This window comes from Eptesicus fuscus, chromosome 7 (assembly GCF_027574615.1).
Source record: "Eptesicus fuscus isolate TK198812 chromosome 7, DD_ASM_mEF_20220401, whole genome shotgun sequence".
Taxonomy (NCBI): domain Eukaryota; kingdom Metazoa; phylum Chordata; class Mammalia; order Chiroptera; family Vespertilionidae; genus Eptesicus; species Eptesicus fuscus.
Window position 1 is genome coordinate 77,724,993 of NC_072479.1, and position 14,316 is coordinate 77,739,308.

General features: G+C 40.1%; 1 protein-coding gene across 1 annotated transcript in view; it reads right to left on the minus strand.

Moving 5' to 3' along the window:
* Positions 1–335: 335 nt before the first annotated feature.
* SLCO1C1 (solute carrier organic anion transporter family member 1C1) overlaps positions 336–14,316 on the minus strand; it is a 56,173-nt gene continuing 42,192 nt past the window's right edge. The window contains exons 12-16 of the mRNA XM_008140474.3: positions 12,993–13,158; positions 7,892–8,076; positions 4,128–4,192; positions 2,159–2,276; positions 336–612 (exon numbers count right to left, since the gene is read on the minus strand). Coding sequence (XP_008138696.2) covers positions 390–612; positions 2,159–2,276; positions 4,128–4,192; positions 7,892–8,076; positions 12,993–13,158 — 757 coding nt within the window. The 3' untranslated portion in view covers positions 336–389. The remainder of the gene's footprint in view (positions 613–2,158; positions 2,277–4,127; positions 4,193–7,891; positions 8,077–12,992; positions 13,159–14,316) is intronic.

Below are 14,316 nucleotides of genomic sequence, written 5' to 3' on the forward strand. Positions count from 1 at the left end.
AAGGATGCCAAGATATGGTTCAAATTTTAACAGTATTCTCTTATCCTAGACAAGTATCTCCATTTAAAAATTACTTTGCACATAGCTATTACACTATGGGGACAATTGTTCTACTAGGAATATAGCTAATATGTTAATGGGTATAAGGTAAAATTAAGCAGAATGACTAACGAATATAAGCGATTTGTATACACATTAAAAAGTTTCACTTCATCATGTATATTTTCTATAATATGATAATTATATTCATTATCAGATGCATTATCAAATACTTAGGATAAAAAGCAAAGAAGACATTTTTAGAAAGGATAAAGAATGTTCATGTTGATTAAACTTTGCTTGCAGAATTTTCAGAAAATAGAAAAGTTGGCTCAAGGCATCATTTTTTTCTACAGCCGTGTTTCCTTGCCTGGCCAGCAGTTGGGCTGCAGTAAATGATCACTTGTAGTACAATTTTCCTTGCTGATTCTTGTAGTCACCATTGTTCTTTCTCTCTTAGTTCTGAAGATTCTGTGTTTTGAAACATACTTTTTCTTCAAAGTGAACAGTACTGCAATACTTAAGAAAATGGACATTATTCCCAGCAGGAGAGTTAGTCCCAGATACATGTGTCTAGAAGAAGACAGAATCTCAGTCTTAATTATTGTAACTATCCAACTTTAAATACAATGTGAAAGAAAGGTCATAATAGCATTTAATAAATATTAATACCAATGAAATCCATCAATATTCACAAAAATACCATGAGAATGGTTTTTTTTAAGAATGCAGATTCAGTCATTATAAAAGGCCTTTCTTTGAACATATGAGACTATTTAAGGCAGTATGCTTGCATCAAGTAACTTTTTAGTAGTATTGTCATTTTCAGTTACTACTAATTTCCTAATCATTTACATCCTCTCTGTCAATTAGTTCCTTAGACCATATCCCTATTTGCCAAAAACAGTGCCAATTTATTGCAGGGTTGTCCCAGGGCAATTTTTAATAGTGCCCCCTTTCACTCTCAAAAGTGTCTGGGTTGGAATAATAAATCACGTGGTTACTCTTGAACCTTGCCCAAAATTCACTTCTACAGAAAAATTGCAAAAAGCCACGTTAAGGGGGAATCAGAGCTCTCAGTAGAAAAATAATGGCATAAGAATAAACCAGGTGTTTAAATCTATTTCTTCCGTGAGAAGCTTGGAGTTCTACATTCTGTCATAAGACGTGAGGGTGTGGAAGGACAGGCTGAATGATCCATTCGATCACCTTGTACAGACACTCACAGTCTCTGATTGAATTACACTGTCTTTACATTGAAATGAATATAGCCTTAGCAAATGTGGGTGAAGCTGAACTCTACTTGCAGATCAGGTCCCTTTCAAAGACCAAAGTACATTCTCACATGACATCAAAGCCTGTTAAATCAAACAAACTTATTTAAGAGGATTGGCTCACACATCCAACTTCCAACTTCCATGGCTCAGCACCAGGTTTCTTTCTCTAGAAAATGCTCAGATTTTAAATCTTTAAAAAAAAAAAAATCCCTCTTGCTTCTAAGCCATTGAAGCATTGCTTTAAGCAATAAGGGGACTAAATGTTTGATGAATTGGACTGAATGACGCCATAGTGAAAAAGCCATGCCCCCCAGCCCCATACACACTCACACTCAAAGAGAAAACCTTTTACTTTTATGCATTTCAAGTACTGGAATAATTGAACATCAGTTTGGCAATAAAAGCCGGATAGATTTAGAGCCAAATCCAACTCTGGCCCAGGGGGATGATAGCTGACGTAAATGGGACAGTTTGGCTCAGTGTGAAAAAGAATGGAAATAAACCCAAAATATGACCTAAATTTAAATGCCTCTGAGTTTCAGGGAATTACTCATTTGTGTGCATAAAGTTTCAGAATTCTACTCTATTCTGGAATCTTATGTCATATTTTTTTTTTTAGTGATTACTCATTAAAAATTGCAAGTTAAGATTAGGAATGGGGAAAATTAAAAGTATAGCCAAGTAATTAAATGGTAATAGAATTATTCTGTAAAACAGGCTCCTTGATTAGGCTATCCTTTTTCTTACAAGCAGTGAAATGACATAAGGAAGTTAGTGCTGATTGCCTGTGCAGACCTGGGAGGTGATAGCAGTGAGATGTGGGAATGAGTTTGATACGGTACCTAAACGCATGTGAATCATAAAATCTGCAGGATCCTCTACTTCCACATCTTTTAAATCCCCATTTGAGGCACGAAGTGTCAATCAAAACTCCAAAATATACGGGAGCTGGGATGCCTGCTGTGAGAAAAACAAATAATTGCTGCCAAAAATATATGCACATTTTTTTGATTACCCTAAAAATGAATGACTATCTGGAACCACTTCCTTTCAGTCCATAAATTACTGCTTTGGAGATACCAGGGCATCTGAAAGTGACCAGAACATGCCACCCCCAACATGCCTCAGGTATAAAGATTATTTTGAGCTGGTTATTTTGAGACACAGAAACACAGGAAAAGCTCTGAAGATAGAGCACGTTTATTTTTTCCTTTTTAAAGGGAAATTTACATTTATAAGGAAATATCCATTTGTAAGGGTATCTCCCTTCCTAGGAAGATAGGAAGAACTCTAGAATCTAGAAAGAATCTAGTGATTCTATTATGCATAAAATCCCATAAACATGAAGAGCAATTTGTTAAATATAGCTAACAGCCAATTTGGATTATTTGGTGTTTTAAATAAAATTTCACTCTTTATATGTATTGTCCAATTTAATAGGTTATTTACTACTTAAAAATACTTAGGTGATATCTAACTTCAATTGCTCTCAATAATGTGAAGAAAGGCCAAAAAAATCCAAATGCTGGCAAACTTCTGTATATGTTTTAAAATTTTCATAATAGCAAATTTTCAAACATTCACAAAATTAGAGAGGATGATATAATAAACCCTCATGTGATATCAATAACTTCAACAAAGCTTAATATTTTATCATTAATGTGTAGCCTACCTCCAGACCCACATCTCCCCTAACCCCCCAAAACTTTTTTTGTAAATATTTTAAGAGAAGTCTCAGACATCATGTCAGTTCCCTTCTATGTCTTTCAGTATGTATCTTTAACTGATGACATTTTTAATCATACCCCTTTACAATAACTCTTTAATCTTATCAGAGATTTATATTCACGCTATATTTAAGTCAGATCAGACAGAGAAAGACAAATACTGTATGATCTCACAAGTGGAATCTAAAAACAACAACAAAAAACAAACAAACAAAAAATCCCCAAACTAGAAAAAGAGATCAGACTTGTGGTTATCAGAGGCAAAGATGGGGGAGGGGGTTGTTTCCCCAATTTTATCAGGATTATATTGTATCTTCATATATTATACCCACTTTATGTTAAGATTTATATAAACCAAAAAACAGACTTTTTTTTAAAGCTCTGAGTTTGTTTTTCTCCCTGGTAATTCTTTTCTGTTAAATTACAGAGAAGCATTTAGGATTGTTTCACTTCCTTCTTACTAAGAACAGAAAACTTATTTGACTCATTCACATTATTTCCTATGGGTTTTAATTAATGTATATTGAAAAATCTAGTAGTCAGAAAAAAGTTCCAAGTACATTTAAAAAACTGCTTTGATTGAATGATCTGATCTTTCTACCAAAATGATATATCCTAGCATTGAGAGTAGCCCAAAATAATTCCTTCCATTTTAATAACTGATAAAATTACATTTAGGCTTTAGCTTTTCTTATTGATTCACATTTTGGCTTTTCTCTCAGAGGGATCTTCCTATAACAGCAGAGTTTTTTGTTTGTTTGTTTGTTTTGTTTTGTTCACAATAGATCAATGCTGGAAGAGACAATATCGCTACACAAAAAATGGCATTATTCTCACAGTTTCATTTTATTATAACATGGGCCCAAGCACTGGCTCTCCATAGATACTTCTGAAACAAAGGAAGAGAGAAGTCAAGGAAAGAAAGAAGGGAAGGGAGGAAAAAAGGAAGAAAGAAAGTGAAAAGAATAGGGACCTAACCACCTATATCATTCAGTTATGTGTGATAATTCTGTAAAAATATTTAGAAAAATATTCCAAATACACTTGTGATGGCCACCATACTTAAAACAGAGATTATACTTACCAAGAACTCTTACTGCTAAGGTGTAGATACCCAAGGCAAAAGATTTAAGTTGTGGCTTAATGCACCTGAAAGCAAGAAAAGCACTATTACAAATATATATGTGTATTCCATTAAAGCAAGTAATAATAATAGTGACAATCTACTTAGCATATGTAAAGTGATACTAGAATTCAAGTAGCATTTATGGCGATCCCACTAGTGTCCTAGCATAGGGAAGGCAAATTAGGCAAATTTAAAGGCAATGCATCAAGGAGTTTATAGTTAACATTCCTAGAAGGTAAATCAGCCCTACATGATATTCAAATGGTGTTGGGTAAAGTAAAATCATGTTTAATCAGAAAAATAATAAAGACACAACCCCCCCCAAAAAACTTCTAAGATAGTTCAAGAATTTGAGGTAACAATAAGGACTTAATAACCTACAATTAGTTTTTGTGGTTTTGATCTAAAAGCAAAGGATCATATTGATCTGGATTGATACAATCACAATCACTGTGGCATGTATTTGTGCTCAAGAGTGGACACCTGAAATTTTCAGCCAAGGTCAAGAAAATCTAAAGTAACAAGAGCATCTTAATATGACTGAACAGCTTTAGCTGATTGGTCTGTGGTTTTTCATAGTAATAACAATTATATAATAACTATTGAGTGTTAACCATGGTACTAGGTTCTTTATATGTATAATTTCATTTAGTCTCTTCTTTAAAAGAGGCAAAACCCACAACTTTTCTCCTTCAATCCAAGGACATCCATCCATCTCCTCCTTACGTCAAAATACTGAGTGGTTCATTTGAGGAACTGGCAGTAAGGAAAACTCTTCCTCTAGTAGCCTGATTATTCGTTTAGCCCATTAACTACTTGGCACAGTATAAGAAGATGTTGAAGAAATAGCCACCCATGAAGAAAAATCCTGGCCTGAGAACTCTGGCTCAATGATTTCCCATCTTTTCGAACCCATGCTCCCATTTGAAAATGCAAATATCTCATGTTGTCTTTTCCAAAAAAACATTTGTAGATGTTAGGTCCTATTTTCTATTTATCTTTCTAAATCAATTTCTATAATATAAACTGCAGGAAATTAAAGATGTATACAATCCTTTTGATTAGTTTTATTTTATAAAAACTAAATATTCATTTTCCTATATATTAGTTAATGTAAAATATAAAATCATCTAATCTATCTCATTAAAGAATTGTTTCTAATAAAATTTGATTTTTTTTGTTTAATAATTGTATAAAATTTGTAATATTTTTAGGTTAGTTTGATTAATTGTATATTAGTAATATTTGCGAGGCTAATTAAATTAGGAAGAAAATTTTCTCACAGAATACTTGTTATAAAACATTTTAAAATTTGAATTTATGTACATTATAATGGAGATCTATGAGAGGAGAGTAAATAACAAGTGTTTAAGTATCTATATATATAAAAGGCTAATATGCAAAGTGTCCCCTCGGGACTTTTACTGGGAGACCAGGAGTTCAATTGCTCGCTATGATGTGTGCTGACCACCAGGGGGCACCCTGGAGAACTTCGTGCATCGGGCCTCTAGTAAATTATATTACAACAGAAAGAGAGTCAATAGGGAAGTTGAATGACGATATAAATTCAAAAAGAAAGAAATATGCAACATTTTGACTATTAAAAGATTTTTCATATGATTTTAACCCTTTGCACTTGCTTGCTTTTTTCTCGATTCCTTTATTCTAATGCTAACCGTGTCGAGTCACACTCGACATCCGAGTGCAAAAGGTTAAATTAGGTGATATTGGTTTTCTAATTCATGTTCTTTAGATCCCATTGGTTACATTTAACAGAGTGACCTACATTTAAAATCATTATATTTTTAAATGCAAATATTTACAATATACTGGAAATCAATGCTTAGTTACTATTTGAACTTATGATAATAAGCTAGAGGCCCGGTGCATGAAATTCATGCACTCAGGGGTGTCCCTTAGCCTGGCCTGCACCCTCTTACAGTCTGGGAGCCCATAGAGGATGTCTGACTGCCACAGAGGTGGGAGAGGCTCCCACCACTGCTGCTGCACTCACCAGCCATGAGCCTGACTTCTGGCTGAGTGGTGCTCCCCTGTGGGAGCACACTGACCACCAGGGAGAGCTCTTGCGTTGAGTGGGATTGACCCGAAACTGGCTCTCCAACATCCCCTGAAGGGTTCCGGGTTGCAAGAGGGTGCAGGCCAGGCTGAGGGACCCCACTGGTGCACAATTGGAACCGCGGAGGGACATGGGAGGTTGGCCAGCCAAGGAGGGACCGTGAGAGGGCTCCAGGGTGTGTCTGGCCCATCTCACTCAGTCCCAATTGGCCAGACCCCAGCAGCAAGCTAACCTACTGGTCAGAGCGTCTGCCCTCTGGTGGTCAGTGAACATCATAGCGAGTGGTTGAGCGACCTTAGCATATCATTAGCATATTATGCTTTTACTAGAGGCCCTGTGCACGAAATTCGTGCATGGGGGTGTGTGTCCCTCAGCCCAGCCTGCACCCTCTCCAATCTGGGACCCCTCGAGGGATGTCTGACTGCCCGTTTAGGCCCAATCCTACTGGATATCCCTCTCACAGTCCAGGACTGCTGGCTCCCAATTGCTCATCTGCCTGCCTTCCTGATTGCCTCTAACCGCTTCTGCCTGCCATCCTGATCACCCCCTAACCACTCCCCTGACAGCCTGATTGATGCCTAATTGCTCCCCTGCTGGCCTGATTGCCCCTAACTGCCCTCCCCTGCAGGCCTGGTCACCCCTAACTGCCCTCCCCTACAGGCCTGGTCCCTCCCCAACTGCCCTCCACTGCATGCCTGGTTCCCCCAACTGCTTTCCCCTGCAGGCCTGGGTCCCCCACAACTGCCCTTCCCTGCAGGCCCAGTCGCCCCCAACTTCCCTCTGCCAGCCTGGTCACCCCTAACTTCCCTCCCCTGCAGGCTTGATTGCCCCCAACTGCCCTCCCTTGCAGGCCTGGTCCCTCCCAACTGTCCTCCTTTGCTGGCCATCTTGTGGCAGCCATCTTGTGTCCACATGGGGCAGCCATCTTTGACCACATGGGGGCAGTCATCTTGTGTGTTGGAATGATGGTCAATTTGCATATTACGCTTTTATTAGATAGGATTGGTTAAAGGGATGACCAGATGACTGGATACTTAGCATATTAGGCTTTTATTATATAGGATTTTTTAGATGCCCACTTGAAATATGCAGAGGGGTGCACAGTATTAAAAATTATTTCAGGGTTTTAAAAGCAAAAATGTTTGGAGTCATTAGCACCATATTTGTGGATTAGAATCCATATACAAACACACACAGATATGCCAGTTAGAGTAATAACATATAGAAAAATAACCTACATATCAAAATAATAAATATAAAACATTGTGGTATTAGATGAGCCTTTAAAGAGTCATATAACTACTACCATTCATAATTCAGTGAAACCACATTTAATCTAAAACACATTTAGTCTATGCTGATTAATATCAACAGCATTAGAAATAGCAGACTATTGATTTAGTGGCTACAGTGATGCAGGCACTAACATTTCTTTCTAGACCAATGGTTTGCAAACATTTCTCACTCGGAAAACTTCTATTCAACCACATTTTTGTATAAGAACCTAATGTGGGAAAAGTATGAAAGTGGAAAGAGGATGTAGGATGTTTCCTGAGAGAGCTATAAGAAATCATGATGATTCCACTGTTCTAGATGACTACAGCATGTCTTATATTAAAATTGAGGAAGGAGAGTCAATGTTCACCTCAGAAGCAATATATATCCAGGTATGCCACCTAGAGATAAAGTATAGGACGTGATGACTGATATTACAAGGAAATACAGAAACATTTTGGGACATTCATTATCTTTTTGGCATCTGCCCACCATGCCTGAGGAATTTCCTGATATAGAGGATTCAATTCCCACACAGGTGCAGTTATGAAATATCTGTAACAAGACAGAGAAAAGTCCAATTACTGAAGTTAAACTTAAATAAAGTTAAAAATAAATATTTATTTAAAAAGTGTTTTCAGTATACAGATATTATGCAAACAATAGGGAAATATTCTTCTATTTTTCTGTGTTAGAATATATCAAACAAAGCAAAATTTACAGAGATAACATTTCATTATCCAGACAGCTGATGGTTGGTCTACAAACTACTGATCCTACAGAATTATCTCCCAGCAAATCCTACTAAATCCAATTGTACCTTATCTCCTTCTCTGCCACTTCCAAGTCTAAACCATCACTATTTCTTGCCTTGATTATCTCAATGGTCTCTTTATGCTCAACTTATGTCCACTCTTATCCAACTATTGTGTTTTCCACACAGTAACCGAAAGGAACCTTTAAAAAAAGGCAGTCAGATTGCATCATTGTTCTTAGCCTTCCAATGGCTTCTTATTATCCTACTAGAGGCCCGGTGCATGAAAATTCGTGCACTCGGGGGGGGGGGGGATCCCTCAGCCCGGCCTGCATCCTCTCACAATCTGGGACCCCTCAGGTAGGGTCCTTGGGCCTGGCCTAAGATCAGGGCCTATCAGGGCTTTCCTTCCTCTGGCTGCAGGCAGCTGGCCCACCCCCGCTGTTGCCACTGCTTGCCATCTGTGCAGTGATGCCCCCCACTACCCTGCCACCGGTGGCCTCCCTCTGCAGGCAACAGGTGTGATGTGAGATGGCTTGGCTGGCCTGAGCCTCCCTCTGTGGGGCGATCACTGGACAGCCGCACACCTGCCACAGAGTCACCGTTGGTGGCCTAAGCCTCCCTCTTTCTTTGCTGGGGGGCGGGGCCAGCCCTACAAGGGGTAATCTGCCTACCTGACCACCCCTAACTGCTTGCTGGGGGACAGGGCCAGCCCTAGGAGGGGCTGTCTGCCTACCTGATCGTCCTTAACCACTTGCCTGCCTACTTGATGACCCCTAATCACTGGTCTACCTGCCTGATCACCCCTAACCACTCTGCCTGCCTGCCTGATTACCGCTAACCACTGGCTTGGGGGTGGGGCCAGCCCAGCAAGGGGCCGTTTGCCTACCTGGTTGCCCCTAACCACTTGCCTGCCTACCTGATCACCCCTAACCGCTGGACTGCCTACCTAATCACCCCTAATCACTCTGCCTGCCTGTCTGATCGCCCCTAACCACTTGCGAGGGGCCGTGGTGGTTCTGGTCTCTGGTTGTTCCAGTCATTGCACTTATGGTGGCTAGCCTTTTATTATATGGGATATAATAAAAGGATAATATTCAAATCAACTGAACTGCGGAATGACTGGTTGCTATGACACGCACTGACCACCAGTGGTGGGAGCCTTTCCCTCCTCCGTGGCAGTGCTAAGGGTCTAACTACCGGTGGGGAGTGGGCCTAAGCCATCAGTCAGACATCCCCTGAGGGCTCCAGGACGGCAAGAGGGTGCAGGCCGGGCTGAGGGACCCCCACCCCCAGTGCACGAATCTCGTACTTGTATAAAATCCACAATCCTTAAAGTGGCTTATGCATGGTGTATGACTTAGCCCCTGGATCCCACTCAGAACTGACTGCTCAATGATTTTTCCCTTCTCCTCCTGCTTCAGCCACACACATGGGTTTCCATCATGCCCTTGTCAAGCCTCAAACCCGGCGAGTTTACCCATGCTTCCTTGCTGTTTTCTCTGCTGGGCAGCTCTTCTAGGTGGCTCCAGAGATGGTATATACACCGCAGATCTCTGCTCAGGTATTTCATTAAAGAGAGCTTCCATGATCACCCATTCAAAATAATACCCCCATCTTTCCACCCTTTTATCCTCACTCCTCTTTTCCTCACAGTGCTTATTGCTCCCTGTTAGAACATTATATAATCACTAGAAGCCCGGTGCACGAAATTCGTGCACGGCGGGGGGTTGTCCCTCAGCCCAGCCTGTACCCTCTCCAATCTGGGACTCCTGGAGGGATGTCCGACTGCCCGTTTAGGCCCGATCTTGGTGGGATTGGGCCTAAACGGGCAGTCGGACATCCCTCTCACAATCCAGGACTGCTGGCTCCCAACTGCTTGCCTGCCTGCCTTCCTGATTGCCCCTAACCGCTTCTGCCTGCCAGCCTGATCACCCCCTAACCACTCCACTGCCAGCCTGGTTGATGCTTAACTGCTCCCCTGCCAGCCCGTTTGTCCCCAACTTCCCTCCTCTGCCAGCCTGGTCACCCCTAACTGCCCTCTCCTGCAGGGTTGATCACCTCCAACTGCCCTCCCTTGCAGGCCGGGTGCCTCCCAACTGCCCTCTCCTGCTGGCCATCTTATAGTGGCCATCTTGTGTCCACATGGGGGCAGGATCTTTGACCACATGGGGGCAGCTATATTGTGTGTTGCAGTGATGATCAATCTGCATATAACTCTTATTAGATAGGATAGAGGCCTGGTGCACGGGTGGGGGCCAGCTGGTTTGCCCTAAAGGGTGTCCCGGATCAGGATGGGGGTTCCCTTGGGGCATGGGGCGGCCTGAGCGAGGGGCCTGTGGTGGTTTGCAGGCCGGCCACGCCCCCTGGCAACCCAAGCAGAGGCTCTGGTATCTGGGATTTATTTTCCTTCTACAATTGAAACTTTGTAGCCTGGAGCGGAGCCAAGCCTGCTGCTCCCTCTGGGGCGGCAGCCATTTCTGTGGCAGTTAATTCACCTTCTACAATTGAAACTTTGTAGCCTTGAGTGGGTGAGCCCGGCCAGGGTGTGGGGAAAGCTTTGCTTCCCCTGTTGCCGCCGGCAACCCTGGCCTGCTCTCTCAAGCTCCATTCTGCTGCCATTTGTTTGAATTTGTTTACCTTCTATAATTAAAACTTTGTAGCTTGATTGGAGGCTTAGGCCTGCAATGGCTATGGAAAGCTTGGTTTGCTCTGTTACCTGGGAAACCTTGCTCTCTGTGGCTGTAGCCTTCTTGGTTTGGGTTAATTTGCATACTCGCCCTGATTGGCTGGTGGGCGTGGCTTGGCTGGTGGGTGCGGCTTATGTAGCGGAGTGATGGTTAATTTGCATATTAGCATTTTATTAGAGAGGATTTATTTTTAACTATGTATCTTCACTAGAATGTCACCTTTGAAACTGTCTGCTTTGTCATCATTTCACATCTACAGCCCCAAATAGGTTCTTCAGCATTCAATAAAAATTTGTTAAATAAAGAGGCACAATTTGAGGATATGACATCATTTATAGTGGTTACTAGGAAAAAATCTTCTGAGAAATAAAACTCAACTTAATTGTGGACAGAAAAGCAACTTTAATAACCTCTCATCAGTTTATTTCTGTAAATTCATATATGAATGTATACATATAAGTTGTAATTTTTATCATAGAAAAGTTTGAATTTTTAGATAAACAGTAAAATAAAGATGGCATTTCCTTTTCAAAAAAGAGAAGTGATAGAGATTTTCTTAATGTCAGGTAAAAAGCTTTTTAATCTTGACTGTCTCTCACTAGATATGTGAGTTTTAGGCATCCCTTGTATTTCAGTGCCACAGTTCTCACATGAGGAAAACAAATAAAATAATACCCGTCTACTTGAGGAAATAATGTTTAAGTGCGAGTTTGTTTTTAAAACACCTTTCTTAGTCCCTGGCATGCAATGTCTTCAATAAATGAAGCACTAATTAAACAACTGCTTTTCCTGAAGCAGTTGTTTGCAAAAAGTAGTGGCTGAAAGAAAAAAAAAATTAAAAGGAAAGAAAGATGAAAAGGGAGGGAGGGTAAAAACTGAGATTTCAGAAGGGAGGGTAGTCTTACTATTGCTAGAGACCAATCCTTTATGTTCTGAATAAAATGTCAAAATAGCAATAACCAGAGAGGAAATCAAAGTGTTACCCTGTGACTGCAGAAGTGTTTGCCTAAGCATTCTCCTATTGTTGACAAGCATGTGTAAAAAATATATGTGTGTTTATTTTCAGCCCTCTAGGACTGTCAAATACAGGCAGATCTCATCAGCCACAGTACAAAGCCATCTGACCACTGTGCAGTATACACAGCGGATATGAGGAAGAGTTTGTGTTTGAGTAGGAATGTGAAGGTGTGACTAGGGGGATGAGTCTGTTAATAATGAAGTACATAAAACCCTTGATTTTCTATCTATAGTTCCAACCTCATCTTCCTCTTCCATCCTAGAGGAACCCTTCATTCCAGTCACCAACTCTTTATTACACAAATTGGCTTGATTTCTCAGGAGGAGCAGTCCCAGAAACATCAACCTTCTCAAAAACAGATTCCTGACCTTTGGGTCTAGACTTTGTAGGCTCGCCTTCCTAACACTGGCCTCTATTGGTCCCGTCCCTAAAACCATTGGTGGTGGGGTCAGCAGACATGGATCCCAATACAGATCTTATTATATGATCTTACGATTTATACTTTCTCATTCAAGAATAATATTCCTTAAAAGCAAAATGAGAGAATTAGACTACATAACTGCCAAGCTAATCCAGCCCATTCCATGATTTTAATTCTTAGCCTAATTCTTTCAACAGCTCTAGTTTCTTTATGATGATAATATTTCCTATCTCCACCCAAGAAAACAAGGGCATAGATAACAGATCTCAGTGAGGAGGTGGGTGGAGGGGACTGGAAGAGATTAACCAAGGAACATATACTCATAGCCCATGGACACAGACAATAGTTTGGGGAAGGCCTGGGGTGCGGGGTCGGGGGGCAAAATGGGGAAAAATGAAGGTCATCTGTAATACTGTCAACAATTTAAAAAAAATGAATTAAAAAAAAAAAACAAGGGCAGAGTAAGAGCCAGGATTCCTACCAGTGTGGTCTCGATCTGGGTTGGCCCCTGAGCCCTACCCCCGTAGACTTGTATAGTTACGTATTGTTTCAGGCCCATGGGTACACACTTTAGAGAAGATTCCTTACAATGGTTTTGCCACTCCTGGTGGAGGTTTGACAGCCAGCAAGACAAGCTGATGCATATGTGATTCCATTTTCACCACACATGGGTTCCCACTTTGTCTCTGAACATTTGCATCTTGAGTTGCAATCTGAAAAGAGAGCTCGTTCATGATAAGAGACAGGTTTGGTTCTGAAAAGAAATGTAACAGTATAAAATATTACCTCTTAGCAGACAGTACCCCAATATTTTAAAAAATCAATGTTCTGGAGTGATATAAATGGCACTGCCAACAACGTTTCCCTTTTGGAAAAGTAATTCTCATTAGAAATATTAGCTTCTGATCATTAAATGTGAGTCCAGCCACTATGAATAGCATTCTTTTGAAAGTTATCTATAGAGATTTTGAACTCTACATAATATGGTTTTTTATTAATGTCTATTGCCTCTAGAATCTTCTCATATATTTCTATGCAAAGATGTATGAAAATGGCTACAAGGCAGAAAAGTAAACTTTAGAGCAATTTATGATAGTACTTAAATGCATTGTAAATGGAGTGTGTGTAAATTTCCTTCAGGGTTGTTTAAACATCAGTAGAATTGGCATTGCTAATGGTATGGTGAAGAAAACAAGATTCGGGAAGTGAACATTTCAATAGACTTTTGACATCTGTAGGAGCTGCATATCTTATTAGTGTATATCTGACTAATAAATGCATGGCCAATTCATCTAACTTTTCTTTCTCCCACATATCCTCCCACCATTTGGAGCTCTTTCAAATCTTTTGACTTTATTTCACATGCTTTTTTAAATGACTTACCCATTCATTTATTCATAAAAAATTTATCGGAAGCCTTCCAAGCACTTGTTTTGGGAGAAGATGACTAAAAATATGAATGAGACAATCTCTGCCTCAAAAAGCTGGCTTTTTAAAAACAGTTAACATGACCTAATTTTTATTATCATCTCTTATTTTTTTCCCTCTCTTTTTTTCTCTCTCATTTATTGTATTTCCCCCTTAATCTCTCCCAGAATTCCTTCTCCCTCACTTCTATTTCTTCTCACTTGAATTACTGAATCCTTCTATACTTATTCTCCTTACCCTATTCATATCTCTTTATTCTTCTATGGGTATACTTATACAACGGTATGTCTCTTCTATCTGTTCCTTAATTAGCATCCATTGGCCCTTCATAATTCATTTCTTCCCCTCCCATTTTGAATTTACTTATTTGCTTATTCTCTTCCCCCCCCCATTTTTTTTTTACAAAAAAAAAAAAAAGATCAGAAACTTAAAAACTGTCATGTACACTCATTGATAACTATTTGTTTTATTCACTTCTATATCA